At 45.3% G+C, this 23,907-nt stretch overlaps 1 protein-coding gene across 4 annotated transcripts in view; it reads left to right on the forward strand.

The window, feature by feature from the left end:
- Positions 1–23,907, forward strand: part of HDAC4 (histone deacetylase 4) — a 243,219-nt gene that overhangs the window by 20,422 nt on the left and 198,890 nt on the right. For 3 of the 4 annotated variants that reach the window (XM_035330832.1, XM_035330836.1, XM_035330834.1), the window contains exons 2-3: positions 4,251–4,345; positions 4,461–4,500. In XM_035330832.1, the coding sequence (XP_035186723.1) occupies positions 4,319–4,345; positions 4,461–4,500 (67 nt within the window). In that variant the 5' untranslated portion in view covers positions 4,251–4,318. Of the gene's footprint in view, positions 1–4,246; positions 4,346–4,460; positions 4,501–23,907 lie in introns of all 4 variants that reach the window. The other variant, XM_035330833.1, reaches the window with a different exon arrangement.

Here is a 23,907-nt window from a genome sequence, read left to right on the forward strand (position 1 = left end):
TAGAGACAAACACAGTCTTCAGAGACTTAAAACACTTTGAGAGGATGTCATGTTGTTTGAGGCTTGCAAATACATCTTTGGTGACAGCTCTGTTTTTGGGTATTGCTGAAAAGGTAAGAAATCCAACACTTGGGGAACTGGGCGATGCTTCTGTATCCTGGTCTCTTGAGACAGCTTCAGGAAAGCAGCATGCTGCTGGAGAAGAGCTGAAGTGGTGTTGTCAAAGGGTTGCATGAGTCCTCAGGACTGCCGCTGCTATTTTTGTCATCTTGCAAAGTGGTGGCTCTGGAGACATGGTCCCTGGAGGGAAGAGTCAGCCTGGGAGACTGTTTCACGCTGCCTGTACTCTAAATAGATGTAGTAAATCAGTTTGTGGTCACGGTAAATTATTACTACTCTGAACAGCTATATGCATCGGCTCTTCCTCTTCTCCTCCTCCTTTCCAATATAGATTTTATATTGGCAGTCTTTGAAAAACAACCCAAGAAAAATGAAGGCAGCTTTTTTTTTTTTTTTTTTTTTTCCCACCCCCTCTAGGCAAGGTTCTGGGTCTGTTGCCAGAGGAGAGCTTTAATCGATAAGCTGTGATGGAGGAGCTGCCTCTCCTCAGGTCTGTGGGTCTGTGCAAAGCAAGCGCGTGCTGCAGCGTTGGGTCGTTTGCAGGCTGCGCGCTGTGGGCAGGGGATCCAAGCAAGCTTCAAGCTGTGGTCGTCGTCATCTCGAGCAGAGCGTGTGGGATTAAACTGAAATCTGTTGGCCTGTTTATGCAGCAAGAAATCTTAAAACCTTGGTAGATTTTGGAAAAAAAAATCGTGTGTTTTGTGCCTCACATTGCATATATAAGTAGAGATGAATTAATGCTTTTTGGAAGATGGGTGTTTCCATGGCTTTTGGAGACCAAGCCCTGCGGTGCTGGAGTGCTGCTGCGAGCTGAGGAAGTGCCAGCATGCAGAAGGCATTCTCCTGGTGGTGCCTTCGTGAGCTTGTCCCCCTAAAAGGCTGTGTCTTGCCCAAAGCTGTTAGCATCTGGGGGCTCTGGAAGGCAGAGCAGCTTTCCCTGGACCTAGAAGCGAACTCGGGAGCGCAGCGATGAGCGTGGCGTGCGTGTGACTCGCACCGGGCTGCGATGCGTTGAGTCAGCGGGCAGTTCGGTTTTGTTTCAGGTTTCCAAGTGATCTTGTCAGCTCGCTGCAGTGCCACTGTCTGAGGGTGCTGGTGGTGTTTGTCTGGCGGGGTCAGCGGGTGAAGCGAGGTCAGCAACACACGGGCATCCTAAAGCAACCAGGCTCGGCTTAAACCAGCCTTGGAGCCTAACCCTCGGGCCAGGAGTTTTGTCTTGGCTCAAATACCCTGGGGATTTAAACTCTGACAAACAGCTTTGCAAACGTGGTTCTGCCAGAATTTAAATTATTGGTTATCGCACATCTGTCATTGTGACTGGCAGCGACACATCTGGGGAGGGCCGAGAAGAGGAAGGTGAGCATCCATGCTGTCAAAACAACTGCCTGGCGGAACGGCCGGATTGCTGTGATTACTTTTAAAACAAGTAAAAAATGAGGAAAGCTTTCGGTAGCTACAAAATGTATGGAAATAGACTTGGAAAACTGTCAGGTTACTCACGCTTCCTAGTTTGCTTGCAGCTCTGTATCTTTATTGTCGTCTGCATGCCCAGTGGGGGGGGAAGCGTTCTTGGACGGTGTGCGGGGGGGACGCTGTAGGGCTGGGTGGTGGAGCGGGGTCTGAGCACCGCTGAGGGCTGAGCATGCCGTGCGGTGTGCTGCCTAGCAGGGGATAAGAAAGATCTTCTTGGAAAGCCATCTAGATCTCAGCATCCTAGGCAGAGCAGCAGAGAGCATTTTGCTTCTCCACATTTGAGAAATGTTTTGTGAGATGGTGGCAAAATGACAAGGAGTAGGGGCCTGAGAACAGCTCCTGGCTGCTCCAGAAATTTCTCGTTGGGCTGCGTTGAGTTCAGCACAAGTGGCAGCTGAAAATAAGAGGTTAGGGGGGAAATCAGTTGGGAGGTGACTGCTGTGCCTGTCCTGGGAAGGTCTGTTATGCTTATAATTTATGCAGTCTTCTGGAAGAGATGTATTTTTTTTTAAAGGTAATAAAAAATGTATACGTGAACTAAATCTGAGCATGGCTATTTTGTTGTCTCTGTTCTCCCCAGGCGCTAGTAATCCCCAGACGTGCAGAAGTTTAATATTGTGGGTCTCTTTCGTGCCTGACTGAGTTTAGATAGACCTCTGGGGGAAGAACTGGGGATAGGTAAGCCAGTATTGCTGCTAAATGGATTTGCAGCTGCTGTGTCGGTCGAGTTTCTTCAGAAAAGAAATACATCTTCCCATTGTTCATGCTCTAGCCTTCATTCTTGCATCGTGTGAATGGGCAGATAAAAATCTATTAGCTCTCTTCTGAATTCTCCTTGTCTGCAGCTGCGATTGCTTGTGCCATAACATTACCTGCTAATTTTATTGGAAATGAATGATGTTAATATTTGCTAATGCCTGGTCTTAGCTGACCTGACTCTTCAACAGGATGTGCAAATTAATGGAACTGGAATATCTTGAACACTTGAGATGGCAGAGACCTGTCGGGATTAGAAATGACACTTAAGTAATTTTCTCTTAATTTAATGTGTAACATAAAAGAGCATCCCAGGTCTCTGAAAATGCCAGACAGGCGGGCGGGGAAACTGAGCGAGCAGTAATGCTGGAACACTTGGGGTAGAGAGAAATGACCACTTAGAGTTTTTTTTAATTGCAATGCAGAGAGGATGGCCTCTCTGTTAAGCAGAATATGCTTAGGCAAACCAGGGAAGTACTGCCATAAATCAGGCCCCATGCAAGGCGACTGTGGTGGCATTTAAGTCTTAGACCTGCTTTGGCTGCCTTATTGGAGAGCAACACAAATATCTGATGACAGCAGGGAGGGTGAAGTTGAGCATGGTAAGAGCTCTTCCAGGAATAGATGGGACTACGTGAAATGCGATGGCAAAGACAGACTGGGGACAGGTGCTCCTTGTGCAAGCAGCGCCTCGTACCGTAAGCGTCCTCCGCCCAAGGTTACGGAGTGCTGAGCGCAAGGTGCTCACTGGCAAGGCTGGGAGGGCAGCAGTGCCGTGACGGGCAGCGAGGAGCTCCTCCTGAGGCTCGTGGTCCTCTAATGCCTGGTCCTCCGGGCCAGGAGAGGTGGTCTGATGGGAGCCTCGGTGCTGCTGATGCGCTTGGGGCGAAGAAGGGAAATGACCTGTGCTTGTGTAATACTTCACGCAAAGGAGACAGCTGGTTTAATCTGTTTCAGTAGCTCTGGCTGATAGCACCTATTGCTGGCAGGTCTCTCTGCTTATGCATGTTAAAACAGAGTAAGCTTTGAGATAAGCTACATGTAAAACTCAACTTCTTAGAAATACGGGGTGCTGCTTGGTGTAGTGCCAAAAACCACCACCACCAAAACAAACAAAAAACAAACACACAACAAACCACCACTCAAACCCCGTCCACCAAAACCTGAGCTTTAGGAGACCTTGCAGCAGGTTCCCTGGGGGTGGCTATTGCTGGCTGCATTGGAGATGCCAGCTGTGGAGAGGTGAGAATTGCCCTAAGCCAGGATATCTCCTGCTTGGGTTTCTTTTTTTGGGTGGGCAGGGGTATGCTAAGTGAGCTGGCTCAGTGTTTTGCAGTCTTCTTGCTTCGTCTGATTTGCAGCTTAAAAATAAGCAGGAGTGGTGGATTTTTCCTCAGCAGTATGATGTTGCTGCTTAATAAACTGCTGGAGGCTTGGCAGAGGGGGAGTGAAATGGATTGTGTGGGCTTTTTTCCTTCCTGCTCCAAGACCACTTCTTGGCACCGAGGAATTTTTCTTCAGACTTCTTTGGAGAACAGATGCGTGAAGTACAGTTACCACTCATACATATGGCTTTTAAAATATGGAAGCTGTTGGACTGAAGTGGCTTCATATGGTACTGTTGAAGGATCAGAATGAACATGCAAGTTTGGGGTTTTTAAGACTTGAATGTGTAGTTGAAAAGTTTTTTGGTTTGTTTTTACAAGGTTAAATATTTGCATTTTATGGTTATTTGAAATTACACCCGTAGCTCTGAAAATTACTCTTTCTGCAACATTTGATGCCTAAAATGGTGTCCTAGATTAATCTCCTCTTCTGGAAAAAGTACGCTATGTAGTGTGTAATTTAAATGGTTGTACATCTTAATTCTCTAATGCAGACATCCTTTCCTTTTATTGCAGGTTCCCATCTTGAGAACGATTAGAAGATACTCTGCCACCCTATTGGATTATTTTGTATACAGCTCAGCATGTCACTGTGCCCTGGATTTTATAAGGTGGCCATGATTTAATCCCCACTTCCAATTTCTATGTATTGGTGAAGCATTGGAGCTCTTTAGAGCTGCTGTTACTTGTGTGGAAACTGATCTGTCTCAAATCCCTTCTCCAAAGGACTCCACCTTTCTAGCAATGAGCTCCCAAAGCCATCCAGGTAAGGACAAAAAACCTTCGAATTCACTAACCGCAGCAGAATACCACTGGAGTTGGCAAGAAGTGTGCTGTACTTGAACTGCACAATGGCTTGTGTGGGACAAAAAGGCTTCTTGTTGTGTGAACAGGCTTTCTGCTGTGCCTAAATGGTAATCCAGTCCTTCTCCCTGTGCTACTGTTTTCTTTAAAATCAAAACTGTGTACCAGGATGGAAATTTGAACTGTTAGGAAAGTTGAATCGGTTACGAGGAAATCCTACTGATGTTTCTAATTGCTGCATTACGTAGTGCTGAAAGTTCTAGGTGTTTTCTGAGACGTTAACCTGATGCTTAACTTTAAGTCTGCCCTGATAAACCTCATCTGCATGTACTGTTCTGAGGAATGGTTGTGGTTCTTCTGGTGAGTCTTCACTGATATTTAAGAAGAAATCTCTTTTGGCTTTTAAAGTATTTTTTAGCAAGAAAGAAGAGTTAAGCTGGAATTCTTGATGTTAAATGATCCATATTAGTGTTGGTTGTGGGATTATCCCTAGTGTGTTTTGTAATTTAAGACACGTGATTCATCCCTACAAAACTGCACGTTTCTGTCTGTCAGGAGGATCTTGGTGCTCAGTTACCACTTTCTTGCTTACAGTTTTGTCAAACGTGTATTTAGTATTTCAGGTATCTTTGTGGGAGGCAGTCATTTGTGAGTTTGAGCACTGGAAGGTGAGTTTTTATAGCGTTCTGATACTCCTGCTTTGACCATTTCAGTTTATGGTTGGAAATAATGATTACCGGGAGTAAGTAGTTCAGTAGTGATGAGGCCCATGAAATTATTTATCCGTGCTTTTGACAGGTTACTTTTGTGACATCTGTTTAATCAGTTTTGGGTTAATAGTCAAATAAGACTGAAGTCCACATCTCCTTAGATTTAGGGAATTGTGTATTTGTGGGGGAAGGAATTTGTGTGCTTCAGAATGATTTCTGGCAGTCTGTTAGTGGCTTCTGAGGCTGGGAGCAAGAAGCACTGCAGTGAATACGGATGCTGGAGGTTACAAGCAGCAGTGCTGAAAATTTGACCCTTGCAATAAGAACTGAAATGAGTTTACAAGTTTCTGAAATTATCAGCCTTATCAAAAAAAAAATCTGTTATAGCAGTCTCTTAGATTTTTGAGACTTGCTTCTGGTACAGTGGGGAGTTAGGAAACTCGGTACATGCATACGAGTAATGTTCTGCGTGTAGGTATTCACCTGTGATGCATTTTCTGCAATGCAGGGTTTTTCAAGAGGTCGGTTCTTCGGTTTTGTGGATAGCTGTTACCTGAATGTGTTCCTCCCTCAAATATGAGAAACACTGAGGAGCTAGTGGCTTTTCTTCCTCACAGTACTGGGATGGATTGAGCACATGCTTACGTTAAAAAAACAGTAAACAAACTGAATTTAAGATAGCTCTATTTAAGGAGCATCTCTCCAGGATTTCTAGACAGGGAGATATCATTCTTAGCTGGGCTGGGTTTAGTTGGTGCAGGGGTAGTGGAAGCCCACGGCTTGTCTTCCGTTTTTGTCTTGTTTTCCTTTAATCCAAATGCAGCTTTCTTTTTGGTCTTGCCCCTTCTTTGGTGCTCCTTCTCTTGCCCAAATTCTGTACTGACAATGTACCAGGGACCCATGTAAGAAGTGCTAATGCAAGAAAGCAAGAAGCTTCTCATGCAAGAAGAGTTCTTGTGGTGTTATAAATCTGTTTGAGTCTCCTTTTTGTAACAAAAATGTCTGAGTGGCTCCTGCTGGGGTTGGTGGTCTAATCAGTGCCCAGCTGGGTGGCTCTGGACATACATGTGCTCTCCTGAGCTACTGCTCCTAAACCTGCCTGGCCCACTGTCACAGAAGGGCTTTGGATGAGGTACGGGTTGGCTCAGTACGATGGGAAGCTCTGACTTCTGTATCAGCCTTTGGTAGAAGGCTTTGTGTCAGCAGTAACCCCTGAAGTGAAGGACTTGGGAGAGAAGGTCAAGGACCATCGTCAACTGTTTCACTGGCTATCACTTAAAGGGTGAAAAACTTCCATAAAATTCCCCAAAAAAAAAAAAAAAAGGCCAAGGAAGTGATCTTGTGGTATGTTCACAGAACGTTGTGTTAGATGTGGGCTTTGTATGAAAATACTTGCAAACAGTATTAATTTCTGCAAAGTTTCAGTTCTCATCAAAAACTGTCTAGGAGTTCTGTATCTGTGCCCTTCCTAAGCTCTGGGTTCTTATTTTGATTGTGTCTCCAAGGTTCAAATTCTGTGGTGTTTCACGATGAAACCTCTGGCTCATGCTGTGGTATTCTTAATGCTCGCTTTTCTTTTAGAGTCAGTTTTATAACATTTGGTGAAAACAGTTTCCAAACCTTGCCAAAGATGACATCTGGGCTTCTCATGTCAGTTATGATAGCTCTTTTGATTGTATGGCTACAGGTAATTATTGCTAATGATGTGCGTTGTTTAAGGGAATGCTTTGGCTTAACTCGAGAGCCTATTAAACTTTGCTTCAGTGGGTACAAGCTTTCTTCTCTAATCTTCTGCAAACCTATCACTAATGGGATTTTTTAGGAACAGTGCCATAAAATTGTTGCAGTGTAGATGAATGAAAGTGCTTTTTTTCCTCACAAGAGAGTTTTGAAGAGTGAAGAAAAGTTGCATGCTGAAGGCTTCTTGCTGAATGGGGTTAAAAATACAGAATATTTAGTCTGAGGTAAATTACTTGCTTTTGTTCTTCCCCCCCATCACTTTTTTTTTGTTATAATTTGGAGTAACCTTCCTAAAAGAATAAGGAAAAAAAGAATAAGAAGAAACCTTTGGAGAAGGAGGAATGCCCACCACGGAGAAGTGGATTCTCAGGAACTTGCAATCTTCCTCAAGCCCTAGGTGTAGGGTAAAGACCTTGACCTTTTATTCCAATTTCTGTGTTAAGGCGCTCTCTAGTCTTTCAAGCTTTGGGGTGAGATAAGCAGCTCTTGTGAACTTCACTTGCCACAAAAACACGTGTGGCTGTGGTGGGTTGCAGGACCTTGCTGAGGAGCAGGAGCAGCGGGCAGGTTGCTGCTGGGGTCCCTCTTGCCGCGAGCACCGGGCGTCTACCTCTGCATGCAGCCAGCTGCCCTGGAGGGACCGACTCTCTGCAGCTGGTGGGAAGCCTTGTGGGTGCCTGGGCAGGAATGTGAATCGTTTGGGGCACAATGGGGGCAGAGGGGGGGACAATGCTGGAATCAGACCTGGGGTGGCAGGAGGAAGAGGAGGAGGCAGCGTAGACCTTGTCAAGACAAAGTGCAGAGGCATCGCGTGCACTTCGGCTTTTGGCAGAGGAGTTGCTGCTTCTACCAGTGCTGGAATAAAGCTGGAAAAAAAAAATTGAAATTGTGCTATAAAATATTGAGTTGCTGCAAAGTACAATTAAGAAAATTAGGCTAATTAAGATAACATTTAGGATTATGACAAAGCTTGGGGGGGCAGGGGCAAGCATGTTTAGTTTCACTTCTTAACATGCTAGTGCTGCCCACAATTTAAACTTACCTTACGTAACCCGTGGTGCTGATGCCACTCATCTTACCCAGGCTGACTTGGGTGTGTGTGTGGTTTCGTGTTTTTTTTTCTCCTATTGACCTTAAATGATTTCTTGATGACCCCTTCCCCCCCCCCCTCAATTTTCAGTGGCTTAAGTTTTGCTGTCATTTAGTTCTTTAATCAGTAAAGATTGTTCTACTGATACCAGTTATACATAAAGATTAGTTTTGAAAAAAAAAAAAACAACACAACAAAACACTTAAAGTTAATCACTCAACTGATTTGTATTTGTTTAAAGTTCACAGTCCTTCGTAAAAACTGAATCTCCATGTTCAATGAAGCATTTTGTTTATGAAATGTTATCTTACAGGAATTAGCCAGTCTGAATGCAAATGCTATATTCTTTCTTCAGAGCTACTCCTGCGGAGATGCAAATTTTATTTACATTTTGAAGTGCTGAATGTTTGATAATTAGGAATATTGAAATTTAAGAATGAGTTGCCTATCTAATATGGAAAAATCTGCAGCAGGATCATTAAAACCAAGAGGAGAGACCAGAGAAGGCAGAAAGCTTCATGATCACAGAACACGAGGAAAATGAGGTAGCAAGTCATGTGCTGTGATTCGCTAGGCTGAGAAGTACTTTTGTATGGCATTTTATCTGCCAAGTGTAAGAAGCCATTCTCCTTTCATATTCCATGGCTCAATGAGGCATGGAAAGCCATTTCATGCACTATACATAAGAGCTTTCCCTGTTAGTCTCTCAAACATTTTGCACCATAAAATAAATATTTTATGCATTCTCTTTTTAAAGATTAAGAAGTTTCTGTGGAGATGCATTTCAAGCTGGCTTTAAATGACACTGACCTACTTTCTGGCAGTAATGATTCTGTTTCTGTAAGTTATCTGGGGGCAAGAGCATTCTTTCAATAAACATAAGGACTGCAGGAGTAATTTCCAGTTCTCCTTTAGTACAGTTGATACTTGGTGGCTGCTGTCTGGAAGAAGATTTGGACACAGCCTGTCCCTGCTTGCCCCTACTTGCCTGGTGCTCCATTCACTACAATGGGATAATTCTAGATTGGGCACTCAGGCTCCTGCTTACGAGTAAAACACGAGTAATAGCGAGTGTAGGTAGAATAGACTTTGAGGTTGGTTGAGAAATAAGCTCAGCAGCAAGATCTGCCAGTAAGAGGTACTCATGTACCTGCTTCTGTTCCACATGGGACAAAATAAGCTGTATGGGAGCATGGTCACAAGGGTGATAAGAAATACTGTGACCTAAGGACCTCACCTTGAAGATGCCACCACTTCAGACCTGACTGGTAATTTACTTTTTCCCTTGCACTTGTTTGAGAGCCATTGGTCAGTCTTAGTCAAGGCTGACATCCTGACTTCTCTCCTCATGCAGTAGTTGTCAGCTTTTTCTTCTCTAAATGCATGGTTGATAAAGTCTGTGTTAAGAGAATCTTTCTGTTGCTTGGGTTGAGTGACCTAGGTTGCTTTTAGGAATGGGCTACTAACTGTGGCTATCCTGCTGGTATTTCATCTGCCCAAGAAAAGGCTTTGGCAGCTATCTTAAACTACAGCATATGGAGAAGTTTCTTTAAGGACTGCATGCTATTTTGACAGTGACTGGAGGTAGGAGGTGTTCTGTAAAATCTCCTGTTACAGTAAAGTTGTCAACTCTGGAAGAAAATTTGAAAGGCATACCAGTGGAAGATTAGACTTCTCATTATGCGAAAGAAGTGGCTGTTTGTCTTGATCCTTGGAATGTGTCTCTCTGGGCTTGGTTGTCATTCATGTGAAAAGCAGTGTGATGTATTTTTGTATAGGATGTGACTCGGAGAAAAGTCCCCATTTCACCAAACTGCAAAGCAGAAAGGTTCTGTTGATCGTTTAGTTGCTGTGATGGCTGCTGCATGGTGGGAGCTCACAAACTGAGCTATACAAACTACATTAGAGCTCATGAGGAGTCCTGTGATCCAAGCAACACGTGTTTGATCTGCAGAGACTGTTCTTTTCAGGGAGGTGATGCCAGCTTGCACCAAAAAGCTTTGGTTGGGAGAGCTGAAAACCTTTGCAAGACTTGAACCAGGCACTTAATTTTCTTTCCTCAACTTATGAGTGAAGAAATACTCTGCCAGGTATTCATATGTATGCGTAAGCTGAGCACATCCTGGATTTCCTGTAAGGGGAGCAGTGTCGTTTTGAGGACCATGACAGTTTTAAGACTGCTACCCTGGAACCTGTGAAGCTTTCACTTACTGGAGCTTCAAATAGGTGAGACCTTCTGTGCGAGGTTTTTATTGTACCCTCCAAAGAAAAGAATTGTTTTGTGCTTAGACTTGGGGTTGAAGTTGAAGTTCCTTCTAGGTCAGTGTCCCTGCTAAGTATGTTCCTCTTGCTTCTATTTTTCCTTTAGATGCAGTTCTTGCACTTTGGAATTCTTTAAAAGCCTGCTTCTAAAGTAGTGTTTTAGCCTGTGATGTATCCTGTGGTGTAAGGATGAGAAGCAGCTGAGAGGAAGATAACTGAATTATTTTGAATGAGGCATAGGATGAGAAAAGGATAGAAAAGAGGTTTCTCTTTTAAAGTCAGATGATAATATTTAAGATAGTCCTTAGTCCCTTGTGTCTCACTTGGAAAGCAGACAGACTTTTTTCTGTATGCTTACTGTGCTTCTGCTATTCCCTTTTGGTTAGCCTTAGTTTGACCCATATCTTCTCATGTATACTTCCTTAAATTAGATTTGTTACCGGACTGTACCAAGGAGTGTATTCTCAGTATTTATCTTAAATTATTCAGCTTGTCTTAGCGCCAGGCTCTTGCATCGATGAGGCTTGTCTTTGTGCCTTTGCTGTGGTCAGATCAATTAGGATAGTGCTGATCCTGAAGGAACATTTCAGTCATTCTTGTGACTCTGAAAGTGATTTAAGAGCAGGGGCAAAAAATCCACTTATTTGCAGATAGATGTCAGCCATACATGGCATTTTTCATCCTTTAAGTAGAGGAATTTGGCCATCTGATTACCTGTGCTTTGATAGGTGCTGTTTACCCTAACTTCAAAAGAAAAATGATGCTTTGTTTTGTGAGAGCGTTTGCTCAAAATATTTTTTTTTTCTTTAAGAAGGTTTTCATGTTGGTTAGGATGGAGAAGGATGAAGAAAAAACAGCTGTGCAGTATGTTGCCATCGTATCTCCTATTCCCGTTCCTCCTTTTTGTTGTTTTCTTCTTGAGCTGTGGTACTTGCTTTCTTTTTCTTTGCCCATTGCCCCGTTCCTGAACGCTGCTGGGTGGGCAGGGGCCGTGCTGCAGTGACTTCGTGCAAGGAGAAGCAGGCGAGTGAATCTCTGTTAGTGCCTTCGACTTGTTGGTCAGTGAGAAATGGGGTATACGGTTAATTCCTCCTCTAAGAAAAAATAATATTAGTATATCAGGAGAACTTTAAATAATTTTGTTTTTATAACTAAACAAAATACTGTTGTTTCGTCAATTACTGGGAAAACTACTGGGAAAACCAGATGCTTTCCAGGCAGTACCCTTGTTTGCTTTGAAATCCTTGACAGACTCGTGGTGCTGTCATGGTTTGGCTCAATGATGCTTGATAGATTGATGTTCTGAAATGCTGAAGCAAATTTTTAGCCTTTCAAAAGGATGAAGCTGATTTTAAACTTTGCAGCTACTGAAATCTCAATTACCTACAGGAAAATATTCATATGGGCTTTTTTGAGATGCTACCGTCTCCCTGTAATCTATTTCAAACTGAACCAGATCAAGATTACTTAATGTCTTATTTCAAACAAAAAAAGAAGTGTGCTGACTGTGACTATTTAGGGATTCGTCTTGAATTTCAAGCATGTTTCAAGCTTAATTTTTAATGCTTAAGACCCAGCTAGGTAGCCTGGAAGAGCCCTTCAGAGTGCTGTGGTTCAGCAGCACCCTGGGAGGCAGATGTCAGCCTGTGGACCTGATACCGTGGCCGCTGCCTGGCTGAAGGGGCAGCAGAGGCTCTGGCAGGGAACCCACGGAGCAGCCTGTGCCTTTCCAGTGTTTGCTTCCAGCCCCTGTACCTCCGCTGTGGCTCCATCAGAGCTGTCCTGCAGGCCAGAGGTGTGAGGCCTTGGTGCCCTCCACAAGGATGGCTGGGCCTGGCCAGCCCATGGGCATCTGGCTGTGGGGCCTGGGAAAGGCACCTGTGCAAGCCTGCGGCAGTGCTGTTAATTGCCCTTTTGAGCTGTTAATTACCCTCCTGAGATCTCTTTGGGAGTGGTAAATCTGACTTTCTCAGTCCTGTTTCTGCCATCCGTTCAGCTGCTTGTTGGGGACTGTTTAAGCTCTGGCATTTGCAAGGAATGGCACGGTTGGACCTTGCCTTGTGAGGACTGTCATGTCTCCCTCCACAGTCACCGGCGAGCATGGGCACCACTTCAGAGCATGAAAATTTGTCTTTGGGGGTCTGCTTCCTCTTGCTGAATGAGGAGTGGAGCAGTGGCATCCACTCCAGTGGCTCTTTACTGCAAGCATTGGAGCTGGGTGCTTATGGAGATTAAAAACAAAACAAAACAAAAACAAACAACCTAAGCTTTCCATTGGTGCTGCTGGTATCGTTTTGGCTGTGCCAAGGTCTGAATAATCCTCAGCACTGAAAAAATCTTCCTCTGTGTATTGATACTAGCAGCTGACTTGAATGTGAGCGAGGAGGATTTTAGCAGTGCCACCGACTCCTCCGCTAGATGCTCCTGACCGTGGGCAAGGTAGAGTTGCTTGCAGTGGAGAGAATTTGTGGAAAATCTCAGCGCTGCAGCTGCAGTCTGTGGTAGGGCTGGGATCAGGATGTTGGAGGAGTGACAGATGGATTCAAAGAAATCATTAAAAAAAAAAAAATCAATCCTTACCCTTTCACTATTCAAGAATCTATGTACTCATTCTGTTTGTAGCTGTTATGTTGCCAAACCACATAAATAGCTTTACAGGGAAAATTGTAATAGGAGTGAGGTCTAGTCTGTGAGCTTTGAACTGCTAGCCTTGGCTTCAGGTAACCATTTTGTCCTGAAAGGCTGCTGCTGTAGTCATGTAACCCCATCAGGTTTTGTGTAATAAGATGTATGAGCCTTGGGGTGAGGGGGAGTGGGGCTTAATGCCTGTCTAAGCAGTTTACCCACTGCATTGTGTATGTTGATTTTTTTTTATGGTATTGCTGTCCATGAACTACTGTGTAATGACTGTTTGCTCTCAGGTTTCACTTTCTAATCAATAGACCAAGATCAATGCAGTTATTTGTATATGTGGTCTCTTTAGATATCCAGCTAGCCAGGCTGGGTGCTGCTGGGATTGGTAATGCCACCCTCAGTTGCCTTACTTGCTGAGAGATGAGAGGACAGCATTTTTTTTTTTTTTTTTTTTTTTTTACTTCTATAAAGTTTGTCCAGTTTTTCTGATCAATTAACAATTCTTCAGGCAGAAAAACCTTACAGCTCAGTAAGATGCTCTTAAACTTAAAAAGCACAAAGATGATCTATTGAGACAGATTTGTAAAATTCTGTTTGTGTTTAAATCATGCAATTTAAGAATAAACAGACTTTTTCACTCCTTTAACTGTGACCGTTATTTTACACGGGATATGAAAAGAAACATCTTAATTTAAAACTTTTCTTTTCCATGGTAGCGTGCTTCTGCTCTGTAAAATGCCTGAGCTGCTCTTGGGGAGAGAGGTAAATGCCCGAGCTACACCAAGCTGATAGTCTTTCTCTTCCCTGGTCAAAAAATAACCCAGAACGATAAAAAGTCTGGAGTCGTTACACCAAACTCTGTTAGTCCATCCAAGTCCATCCTTGACTTGTCACTTCAGGAGAAAGTCCAAAACTTCCAAATACTTTGTTCTGAGCAAGGTGTCCCTGGTCTCATACAGCCTTTGCCAGGAGAAGGCATGCAATCCTTACAGCTTAGCAAACCAAGAAGAAGGGCTTAGGCATCTGTTCCCTGCTGACAGCAAGTATCTGATTAGCATTAGATTTTTTTTCTTTCCAGCAGGTGGAAGGCCTGTTCTGCAGGCTCGTAACTCTTGACAGGTTTATCATGAAGGCTTCTTGGCAGGTAGGGGTGATGCTGCTCATTCAGTCTGCCTTCAAGATTCTGGCTTTTTTCCTTTAGAACGTGGCTTTGTGCAGTAGGTGTTTCAAATAGATCATGGGACTCTTCCTTTGTTTTGCTTCTTAGCCTCCAGAATTGCAGCAGGTAGAGCCCTTGCAGGGTCAGTATACTTTTATTGTTACCTCTGCCTCCAGCAAACTATACTTACGGTGATCTGAGCAAACGTAGCATCAGTTTATATTGACAGAGGATCAGGAAGACTCCGAGCTAATCTTATGTTGCTTTTTTTTTTTTTTTCATGAGAAGGGGTGTGCATAATGTTTCTGTCCAGTCACTGGGTTCTGCTGTCTTACACTGGCTTTCGAATGGAGCAGCTGTGTAAGAGTTGTGCTTCTAACTTTTTTTCAGTTGGGTTTGTCACGCAAGACCTCAGCTTGTTTTTTTTAGCAGTTGACCAAATCACTTTCTCACTGAGTGCTTAAAGAGAATTCCTCCTCCTCCCCTGATTAATTTCTGGCATGGAGCATGAAATAGCTCTTGCGTCAATAAGTCGTCACAACCTTTGCTTCTCTCTGTCAGCGTAAATATGGTTGGACTCTAACATGCCCCAAAGTAGGCCAGAGGTTGCTAATTTTGCAGCTGCAAAGGGGCTGAGTCCAAAAGAGAGCTGCGGGATGCGTGTGCTTGGTGGGACACCAGAGCTGCGGCAGGTCGGGTTACACGTTGGGCACACTCTGCCACCTCTCCTCTCTGCACTGTTCTTTTTTTAGTTTCTGGAATTACAATACATTTTAAAATTATAAATTACATGGTAGCAGTCTTAAGAGGAGACTGTTTTTAGGTACGTTTGTGTTTAGGTACTAGAACAAATGTGGTCACTTTTATAACTGTGACCAAGCCAAGTATCTTTCTGGTTATGCCTCGATTGCTCGGGTGCTGTTTGAATTACTTAAGAAAAGCAGATTTGCCAGCCTGTGTGACCCTGGTACTCGAGGCTTTGCTGACTTTCTTTGGTGAACTGCAGAGTTGCTCAGACTTGGCTTGCCTCCTGCTGCCCAGGTATATACCAGTTGTTTCCCACACAGACTGCTGCGGTCCTCTGCTCCACGGCTGCCCGCAGATCATCGCTCTGGAGGTGCCGCCAGGCTCAGGACAGCGCCTGCAGCAGCTCAGGGCTGTGCCTGCTTCGTGCTCCCCACCTCTGTGTGGACCACAGGGTGAGCTGACCTGTGGACTTGCTGGCTTGGAGGACTTGCTGTCCTCCATTGCCTTTGGTCTCTTGGGAGGGCTTTCTTTTCAGATCGTTCCTCATGCTGCCTTTTTCTGCTGTTAACTCTGCAAAGCAAAACTACTGTTTGCTTTTGTCAGGGAGAATATGGATACCATTACTAAGAAGAATGGGATGTTTTGGGGTAATTGATCAAAGTAATTAGGTAACAGTTGCTTAATCTTCAGAGGGTTCCAGCAATTAGATGGAAGAAACTTCCTACAAAACCGTTTGCTTGAAAAACTCTCATTGTGCAAATCAGGTGCTGAATGCTTCCAGAAATGGACGGTGAGAAACCTGGTAAATAACTTTGCAGCTTTTAAAGACAGGTTAGAGCTTAATTTCCAGGAAATGGACTGATTATTTGCTAGCTGAGACGTAAGAAAACCGGAGGTTTACTGCAAGGATGACAGCATATTTCAGGTACTCCAGTCACTGATACTGTTTTTTTTTTTTTAATTATAACTGAATGGAAAAACAAATGCAAGCTTACTATCACTAGTAACCAGTGTGTAGTGCGTGCAGTGTTGCTGTGCCCCCTGGGACACGCTGTGGTGGTGGCAGAGTGGCACAGGCTGTGCCGCTTGGCACGTGAGCTGCTGTGGAAGCCTGTGGCTTGGCGTTGGCAAGGCAGTGGCTAATGGAGTGATGCCTCTTTGCCGGAGCAGCTTGATCCTTGAAAGCCGTCCATGGTTCACCGATAGCACTTCTTTCAACTGTCAGTAAAGCAGAAAAGGAGAAAAATGAAACAGGGAGACATGTGAAAACTTAAAGCAGCAGTGACTTAACACTATGAAATGTCCTGTTGATTAAGGCACGCTAAAGAAACGTGTGTAAGTGATGGACTTAGATGTGAAGAAATGCTTTTCCCCCTGTCGCAGAGTAGCTGCAGTCTGACGCCTCAGACACAGGCTTCTTTCTGTGTCTGGATTCTCGGAGAGAGGCTTGAGGGAGCTGCTGGAGAGCCTGAACCGATGCACATACAGCTGTTCGTCAGCGCGAATTGGAGCTTGGGATAAAGGCTGCCAGTTTGCTGAGACTACAGCAGCTTCTCCTGAAAGAATGCACTGATTTTAATTGAAAGGGAAAAAAAGTCTGTTCAGTCTTTCTGGAAGCATCTTCCTTCTCCTGCCTGGATCACTGTGCCAATGCCTCAGAGCTCCCCTACCGGTAGATTTGGCACCGAGGCGACCAGAGTAGTTGCGCAGGCTTGATGGAACAAATGGCGTTAGAGATATTAAGAATATTCCTAAAGCTTAAAATAATTACTTATCTTTTCATTCTCTTAGTCTGTATCTAAATAAAAACAAAACCTGCTGGTGGAGTGATGGGGGAAAATTCTTAGAGATACCATTTCTGTTGAAGGTTTTGGATGTTATTTCACCCATTCTGAGAAGCCAGCTGCTATCAAACCAACTGTTTCTTATTTAACTTTCTGAAAAGTTGTTTGTCCTTTAAAAACCAATCTGTTGGTCCTGATGCATATGCCAACCTACTGCAGGCATGCGTGAGCCTGAAAGGGCAGGCCTATGTATGATTTGTATCTATAAACACTTTCAGTGGTATAATCCATGTCTATTTGATGAGAAAGCTGTCCACTTGCAGTTCATTTTCCTTGCCAGAAAGGGAAGTGTGGCTTGTTCTCAGCCTGAAGTAGGGATTTGACAAGCTCTCTGTTTTTTAGTACAGGATCCTTCATCTTGTGCCAAGTTTTGGAGTAGATGTCTCCCCTTCCCCTTCCTCCTCCTCCCTTTAGTTGTAAGCTAAATATTCATAAGGATATTTACATGTTTTGGTCAAGCTTAACACATAATCTGTGCAGAGCATATTTTCCCCCTTTTTCCCGTTAAAGCTCGAGGTTTGAGAATTAAAGTATTTTTTTTTATTTATTTCCCGGTGTAGTTTGTTTATTCCTGCATCAGAGATGGGTCTCGTGGTGCCGGCGAAGCCACGAGACGATGATGGAGATGACTGCCGGAGAAGGCACCGTGGCGGGCTCGGCAGCTGCCTGCCCCTACCTGTGTTGGTGCGCAGAGCGCGTGCTCCCGTCGTGCCTTCGTTGTAAAGACAGCTGGCGTTGTGTACGCTTTTGTGCCATTCTTCTCGTGAGAGTCTGTGCCTAGCTCTTGGCAGAAAGCGACTGTTCAGGAGTATACGGTGCTGTTAGACAGCAACAAGGCTGTCTGGAGTTGGCTCAAGGTTGTGGATTCATGTGTGCATATGTATTTATACGTGCGCGTGTGTGCCCATCGTAACTCTCCTTTGGTTGCTAAATCTGTAGCTTGACACTTTTTGTGTGTGGAAGGAGAGCATGGGGCCAGTTCTGGTTTCAAGTACCAGCTTTCGAGTGGGTACAGGTCAGCTCCTGTTCGTTTCTGCGTGTGATGCTGCGGTCTGGCCACGTGTCTCTGTCCAGGCTCCTCCTGTATGAACCGGGGAAAATTATTTCTTAGGCCTGCCTTTGGCTCCGGGCTGCGCTTTTCTGTGGCCTTGTGATGCCAGACGCCTAGGAAGCCTGATGTTGGGTCTGGGTGTCTGACGTACCTGTAACTGAGCTTTGGTGTGGTGTTGGGTGCTGGCCGAAGGGCAGGTAATTACAAAGGGAATGCGAGCTTCCTAACTGCTGAGAAAAGACAGCCGTGTGTTAAATCGAGGTGTGCGTTCCCCTTCCATCCCTTTTAAGAGCTGCATTGCTTTATGTGGGGAGCCCCGGTCCGCTGTAGGAGATGCCCTGCCTGCAGCTGAGCTGGGAGCAGGGCTGGCGTGAGGCATTCTGCTCGTGATGCCTCGCTTGGATCCCTGAGCTCCGGAAGAGTACGGATCTCTACAGAAAGAGGAAATCATGGCAATAACTTGATATTTAATTTTAGTTGGAAATAATGATGCTTGTAGCTGATCCAGACACTTGCCTAGGTGGCTTTAGCAAGGAAAAGGATCAGATGCAGTTGTGGTGAAAGAACTCTTGTGCTAGGAACTTTTTTCTCTTAAAATAAGTAAATTGAATGTAGGAGTAGTTCTTTTGAACTGCACTGTTTGTTTCCTAGTATCTTACAGTGGAAATGTTTCACACCAGAAAGGTGTGTGTAGTGTTTTGAAACTGTCATGAGATCGTGACTGACTTTTATTTTGAAAGGCAGAACGCTCGGTATTCGCTTTCTTCATTTTTTTTTTTTGCTGTTTTCTTGCACGGCTGCATTTTCATCATGTCTGCTGGCTTGTTTGCTTTTGTCCACTCGCTAGCTGTTGCTAACATCCCGGTTAGTTAGTACACCTCTTGTATTGGTAAATTTAAGTGATTTATCAGCTTAGTTCCGCGCCCCCCCCCCTTTTTGTTTAACCATTCTGCCACCTCCAAGATGCCAATTTTGCTGACTAACTGGTGTGTGGATAGCTTTGTGCACCGGGAAGCTGCACGGAGGAGGGCTGGGGCTGGGGTGTTTCTCCCAAATCGAAGCTGGCAGAGCCTGCTGGACACTGTCACTGCTTGCCTCTGCCTGCCAGCTGATTCCCCGGCTGTAATAAGAAAATTACTGACTTGGAGCTTCCACCTAGCTCATGCTTCAGACGTGTTCAGGGGTATTTGAGGTGCAAGGCTCTTAAACACGACTAAAGCAGGCAGCCCTGCCTCTGCTAGCAAGTGCTGTGCTGCCTGCACCACCGCTGGTCTCCAGATTGTTTCAGCTTGAGCCTTTTTTAGACACCGAGAAAATAAACTGCCGTGCGGGTTTTTTTCCCGGTCCTGGACTTGTGAAATGCCACCGCGGACCTCTTTCCAGGATAACAACCGCTGAAACATCTAATTATGGATCAGTCTCTGGTTCCAAGCATCACATGCTCATAAGGCTTTCTGATATGTTGCACAGATTTTTCAAACCACTGACCTTTGCAGAGTGCCCTTGGCTGTGCCAGCAGAGAGCACGCTGGCAGCTTAAAGATGTTTTGTCTGGCATTTGAGCAGAGCTGAAAACTTGCTGCTGGTGGAAACAGATGAGAGGGCAGAAAATGCAATGCGCGCTGAGGCTTTGGATGTCGAGCGCTGTCTGACGGTGAGCGGCGGTGGCAGTTTGTTGCTCCGCGTTGAAAGGTGACGTTAATGGTGAAAGCTCTGAACGCAGGTCGGACGGTAATCCCAGCAGCTGTTGTCAGCAGTGGTTTGCAGGCCACGTGCAGCCCTTTATTAATTGCACTGCCTTATAATCGAGCGGTTGCGCGCAGCCGTGCGTGCGCGACTCTCTGCAGAGCAGCCAGATGTCACAACTCGCTCCCGACTGCTCTCACCAGGTAGAGCTACGGGAGGAAAACACCTACAGCTTCGGAAGACACAATAGCTGAGTGGAGGGAGCCGGGGGTGATGTGTGTGAAGGATATGTGATTTGTGATGCTGGAGGCTCAAGGCAAAAATAGCATCGTTTATAATAGTAAAAGTGAAGACTTCTGCACTACGCCTTTGCATTCTGCCAGCCTGTAATGAATGGAGGAGTAGTTTGCTTACAGATGACATGCGGGAATGAATAAGCACTTGAAATCTCGGTGCTGAAGAAACAGCTTTTTCATTTTGGCCTCCAAGAAAGTCAGAGCCATGTAGCTCCTTTTCTCACGTTGCCTCATGCTGCTTTAAATAAAAATGTCGTGAAGCATAAAATTAAGACTCTCTCCGCAGCCTTCCATCTCCCTGCAGAGTTCACTGCTCTGCTCTTGGCGTGCTCGAGGACTTGTTATGACTATGGCTGTGTGCTGATTTTTTTGAGAGGATCCCTTAGCTGACTGTTTTTCTCCCCCCATCAGCTGGAGGAGGTGTTCAAAGAACAATCCGGAGCTTTGAACTCCTTCACCAGCTATAAACATCTCATCCGTACGGGCTCGGGGATGGTGTAGGCACGGTGCCTTACTCAGAGCGAGTTAAGGTAGCGCGGGCAAGCCTTCAGCTGGAGGAGAGCTGAAACGAGTTAAATCGTGTGTTAGTTTGTCATGCTGAAATGTGGAGCTGTTCCTCCCGTTGGGCACCAGGTGGTCGCCCTCTCGCTGTGGCGATGGCTGCCCTGAGAATATGTTGCAGGTCTCGGTCCTGAGCGTGTTCACGGCACTGAAAGTGGGACCCATCGAGGCTTTTGCGGCCCAAATGGTGGCTGGTGTGCATGCAGCTTGCTTCGCTGGCACAGCCTGCTGAGAGCCGGTTGCTGTTTCTTTCCTAGCCCAATTACTTTCCCAATTACAATTTTTGCCTTGCCTAACAACTGAAGAGGGAGGCTAACTCCGAGTTATGCTGCCAACCACCGTGATGCCTGAGATTTGTGAGAGAGCTATTGCAATTGTGTTGTAGGCATGCAACGCAACCCTGACACGCGCTAATGGATGAACATCTAAAGATCTTTTGAGGGCGAAATGGAAGAGCAAGCGTACTAATTCAGGTGCTTCCAGAGGAACAGTGGGGCAGGGGCAGCTGAGGGCAGGTACAGGCTGTGTGCTCGAGGAGGGAGCTGCCTTCCGCAGCCTCACCTGAGCAGCACTGGTGCTGTTAGAGCAGCTCTGTCTGCTTCGTGCTGCTCGCCACCCTGCTCAGGGCTGATCTCTCTGTGCTTGGTTCCCACAGAACTTCCTTAGGACACCTTAAAGGACACCTTAAGTATCTTAGTATTTGATTTGATGATGTTTTGTTATGGGAGGTGGTGTTGCTTTTTCCTTTTCCTCGTTTCCCCCGCCCCTCTCTCTCGCCCTAAGCTGCTGCTGCTTTGAGTAATTCTTGCTGAGCTTCCTAGGAACACGATCCAGTGGGGAAAAGTTCAGAGGGAAAAGCTCCTCATGGTAAGAAGTTGAACACGCTTGTCTTTCTGTTGTAAGATTAATACTATTAATTGCTTGCTTGTTGCTTAATGACAAGCCAGTCAAGACATGGCCAGAAGTGATTCTCTTTCACCAGCACAATATCCTTTTTGCTGCTGCGTTTGCCAGAGCTGGCAGCAGGTACCTGTAGTACCTGAGGGATGGGCTGCTTGAAAACTACGGTGTTCTGGAATATTTCTCCATTTGTCTGGCCATGACTAATGCTTTCAGCATTTCTGATATCATCTGTACACCACCTAATGTAGATGTGTGCAGATTTGTGCAAGAATAAGATGGGGGGAAAAGCCAATAACTTGGCCTTTGAAAATTGGAGAACATCAAGTTGTTATCTGTGAATGCTTTTATTATTTTCATATCCGGCTGCAACTTAAATGTCACGAGCCTCCTACTCAGAGAGGTCCTGTCAGCAGGGAGTCTTGGCAGACATTTCCAGCAGAAAGCTTGGTGGTTTTGTTCGGGCTCTCGTTGGTTTGGCTCAGGTGTCTGGGCTGCCCGTCATCTACCAGGGTCTTCGGTCACCGCAGGCTGTTCTGCTAGAGGCAACTTAGAACGTCTTCTTAGTTTCTTTGTCAGTTTTAATGATAAAGCATAAGATTTGTTCGGTTTCTACGCAAAGTGTATCAGAAATGCTGTTCTTTCACCTGACTGCAGCGCTAGGTGGCTGCCTGCCTACCTGCAGCCGCTCGGTGCCCGAGGGAGTCAGGCGCTGCCTTTGCTCGAGCTCCTGTGAGTAGGCCGGGTGGAAGAGGAATTGCCTGCGATGTTACTCACCGAGACGTTCAGGTATCGAAGGGATACGCATCCTGCAAGACTTCCTGTGAGTGGGCTTGTGCAGAGGGAAAAATGGAAATTAGCTCCTGTAAGTGGCTGTGCGTGACACACGTTTAAAGGAAGCCCGCTAGGAGGGCATGTCTGGGTTTATGCAACGGCTGCTGCGCGTGAGGCTCCCTTTTCCACGAAAGACCTGTTGGTCCCATCCCGGGACAGATCTTACACCCCCAAACTGCAGCGATCGTTACTCTACCTGCTTTATTCTTCTCCTGCAGAGCAGGTCCCACGCTTGCTTGCCTTAAAAATAACTTGTGATGAGGTTGTTGTCAGCCAAAATCATGCAGTCCCGGTAGGAATCGGCCTTCACTTAAGCTGTAAATCCCGTCGTAACGATTGGCCCTTGAGCAGGCTGGCAGTGCCCATTATCCTGCCCGATGGCAAGCGGTAGGAGGTGCTCAGGCCTCGAGACACAAAGCGGAGAACCCGAGGTAGGTATGGAGTAAATCTTGCCACCGGGGCGCCTGAGAACCTGGATGCTTTGGCCTGAATGCGTTACCTGCATTTGCAGGATACGAACGTATGCCAAAAGTGGAGTTCAGAGAAATGTGTTTATTATGTGTGCAGTAGGAAGTCTGGAGGTGGTTTGCAGTTTGGGGTCACTTTCTGCACACTCTATGGAAAATAGTTTGTGGATGCAATTTTCTGAGAATACAGATTTTTTGGTGAGTCAGAACAGTTCCAGATAAAACCTGAGCATACTGCAGAGAGGGGCACAGTGCTCTAAGTCCTTATGAACCATCACAGGCAATATTAATTTGCAGCTCTAAGGGTTTTCGTTCCCATGTGTTGTGTTCGAGGGGAAAATTCATTCTGCCCGATAATGGCAGGGATAGGGAATGAAATTGTTTGAGCATGGGATTTAGAAGCCTTAGAGATGGTATTGTACATAACAATGCAGTTACGGAATTGCCACTGTGTCCTGGGTCTGAAATGCATGTGTTTAGTTGCATCTTTCAGTGCTGGGGAGGGAAGCACATGCAGACACGTTCTGGAAAGAAACCTGTAACCTCTTGTGATACTGTACGCTACTCGCTTCGTGTGGCCAAGTGAGACTGAAACCTCTCTGGCATGTGAAAATCACCTGTATTCAGCTGAATCAGCTTTACAGCCATTGCTGCATGACTTCCTGAATTGCTGCAGAGGAAGGATGTGCTGTTGACTCAGAAGGAGGTTTAAAATGTGTCTGGGGACAAGGTCAGCAAAGTAGATGTCTGATTTTGAAAGTTACATATTTACCATATGCTTTTAAGAGCATGAATCACCGTGACAGCAGAAATGACTTGAAAGTGCCAGTCTGGGGGAACTACATACGTGTGTGCGTGTATAACATGCAGGCCAAAATTAGGAGGTGAAGAGATGGGCCACATGGTGTGGAGTTGCATTTCAGTAGGTAATAGTAACATGACAGGGCCAAGCGGAATTTGTGTTTGCATCATTAAATTTGTGACTTGCTTACATAACTGCTTCACCTGGGTGCAAACCTGTGTGTTCCTCATGGCTTATTTATATAAACTCCCAGCTGCACAGCTACAAGGGCTGTTACATGCAGAGGAAGTTTCTGACCTGAATTACAGAATGGAATCTCTTCTGTGCGGATTGAAACACCCCTCTCTCCTCCCTCCCCCCAAAATCAGTCTTGCTTTCTTCCTTCTGGAAACTGCTCATTTGTCTTTAATGCCTTTGTCTGCTTCAAATGTTGTCTGTGTGTGTGTGGCATAGCTTAAATTTTTATGAACAAGAATGTAAACAGCAAATCCACACAAGACTTGCAGAAGAACTCAGTAGATCTAGTGCATCATCTGTTTGTTATGTAATCTGATATAATGGAAGCGAAATAGAAACCAGATGTCAGG

The sequence above is a fragment of the Oxyura jamaicensis genome, chromosome 7 (assembly GCF_011077185.1).
Source record: "Oxyura jamaicensis isolate SHBP4307 breed ruddy duck chromosome 7, BPBGC_Ojam_1.0, whole genome shotgun sequence".
Lineage (NCBI taxonomy): Eukaryota > Metazoa > Chordata > Aves > Anseriformes > Anatidae > Oxyura > Oxyura jamaicensis.